General features: G+C 39.4%; 1 protein-coding gene across 1 annotated transcript in view; it reads right to left on the reverse strand.

The window, feature by feature from the left end:
• Window positions 1-276: 276 nt before the first annotated feature.
• The window catches only part of LOC104496932 (neuron navigator 3-like), a gene marked incomplete at its 3' end in the record, with an annotated part of 93,834 nt that continues 91,619 nt past the window's right edge, over window positions 277-2,491 (reverse strand). The window contains exon 18 of the mRNA XM_010140126.1: window positions 277-451. Within this exon, the coding sequence (XP_010138428.1) occupies window positions 277-451 (175 nt within the window). The remainder of the gene's footprint in view (window positions 452-2,491) is intronic.

Below are 2,491 nucleotides of genomic sequence, written 5' to 3' on the forward strand. Positions count from 1 at the left end.
TGGGTACCTCGGCCCCTCGACCCTTAACAGCTACAAACTAAGCAAATGTCATGAACAGTCTGTTACTATTACCCAGAGCTTCTAAAAGCTACATTTCAGAAAGGACTGCCAGCATTCTTCCTCATCTCCATTAGTGAATGTATAACTGGTGTTTATCTGAGCGATATGAGGCATTTTAATTTTCAGGCATGCCTCTCATATATGCCCTATTAAAAGGGTGAAGATAATACATTCTTACAAATTGCCGAGGCATGTGTGTGCCTGAAATATGTTTACCTGATGTAACAGATTCTGTGATGTTTAAATTGTTCAGAGAAAGACCTAGTGACTGCCGTGATGAAGAAGATGATGTGCTGCTTGAAGACTCTGACGAAGGCCGGGCAGGCTTTCCAGTATTTCCAGTCTCTGCCTTTAAACGATCATTTTCAGCTTTCAATATCTCAATTTCATTCTGTATTCAAAAGAAATCAACATAAAAGCACAGGAGATTATTCTTTCGGGAAACCACTGGGGGTGGCTATTCTGACGCTTGCTGTTTGTCTCCAGGAGCTATCTGGTTTATCACTTTCACAGAACTATGTAACAGTATACAGCAGATTGCCTTCACATTTGAAATGAAGGGAAAAAAACCCCTGTAACCTTCTTTCAGCTTTTGCTTCAAGACAGTTCCTAAACAACATAAGTGTCAATCTTCTGTGTTTATTGTACACTTGACCATAACACAAGTGCGGCGAGAATTTCCTCAGCTATCCCCAGTTTTATAAGGTATGTTCTATTGTCAAATATCTTCTGTAACAGTCAGTTTAGAAAGTTATTATTAAAATCTTGGATAAGTCAATGTTTCTAAAATCACAGAAAATAATTTTGAATGTAAAATTTAAGCACAGACAAAATGAAATTTTAAATGGACAATTAAAATTTGATGGCTTAACAGTTTCATAACCCTTCTTGCTAGCAGATAAGACTTTGTTAATTCAAATATGGGACTGTTCACATAACAGCCAGCAAAACCCCTTTGATGAAAACATACAATGACAGATGAATCAGAACAACTAGGAATGTTTTTAGCTAAATCCTCTGTGGTGCCAAGTGATTATTGAATGTCCAATAATAAAATGAAAACTTAGCCTGAGAACAGCCTGGTACTAGCTAAATCTAGCTTTCAGTCGCTTCATGTAGCACAGTACAAAGCAACTGCTTATTCCTGCAGACAGTTTGCACATCAAACTTAATTCCGCAGTCACTAACAGTCTGCAAAAAGTCCTATTCTTTTATGAATGCTGCACAGCTACATTACACAAGTGAAAACATAAGGCATAGCATCATAAAAAACCCCTGCAACAGCTACAAAAATGTTAAGTCATATAGGCAAAGTTGAGGAGATAGAGAAAGGGAAGGGACAAACCAACCAACAAAATAGTGACAGAAGGAAATAGATGAATGCACCAGTTTAGCCTGGGGTTCACGTTTTGGTGCTATGGTGAAATGAGTCACACAATCTCCATCTAGTCTGCAATTTATGCTGATTAATTACACAACTCTTAGCAGTCTTTCATTCAGATGACCTTTAGATTTTTAAGGTGCTTCGAATACACACAATATACATATATAATTCCCACCAATCCTGCTTTACACCTTACCAATCCTCACAAGTTCTCCAAAATGTCACAGTTTGGCAGCTCCAAGTTGGTTGCCTATCCTTCAGGGAAAACTTCAGTAGTGGTGACTACGAGTGACAGCATTTGAACTAGTTGTCTCTGCCCAGCTTTGGTTAAATTCAAAATTTGGAGGCCTGTGACTACAGCAGACTGCTCTCTCTGGAGAGTTCACCTGGTTTGGGCACTCATATACCATTGTAAGGCTGTAATCAGCTGATAAGCCTTCATATCCTGTTCTCTACCATTGCAATTAACTGTATTTTATCCCATACCATTCCTAAAACTTTTTAGTCACTCTAGATAAAATGCCTTATGTCTGGACAATTGAAACCTTTATTTACAGACCAGTTCTTGATTATTCTTTATCCCTAAGTGAAGTTCAGCCAAACATCCCATAGGAATGTTGGCACTTAGTGATGTGAGCACCTGGGAGGATGATGGGTGCCATAGGTGTTTGAAGGTGTGGCTGAGACTGCTATATAAACAAAGAGGTCTAGAAAAGACAGCAAGCACACTAAATCTGGGAGTTATGAAATCAGCCCCTGTCGGCCTCTAAACAAATGAGTCTGAAGGTGCACCTGACCTAAGCACCCAGCACAGAGCAATTCAGTTGACAAGCCACTGTGGCTGGATTCAGCTGTGTAAATATGGGTTTCCAGTGTCATTGTAAACATGGTCTTCCATGGGAAGAATGCTAAATCGACAAGTTCTGTACAGATGAAAATACCTAAGGTGGATTCAAATGATAATCAGTTCCTATGCTCAAACAACTCAACTGCACCCTCTGTACCTATCTGAGGAGGATTTTAGGATGGGTCTCTAGGTCCCACTAC

The sequence above is a fragment of the Buceros rhinoceros genome, unplaced genomic scaffold (genome assembly GCF_000710305.1).
Source record: "Buceros rhinoceros silvestris isolate BGI_N320 unplaced genomic scaffold, ASM71030v1 scaffold6857, whole genome shotgun sequence".
In the NCBI taxonomy this organism is placed as follows: Eukaryota; Metazoa; Chordata; class Aves; order Bucerotiformes; family Bucerotidae; genus Buceros; species Buceros rhinoceros.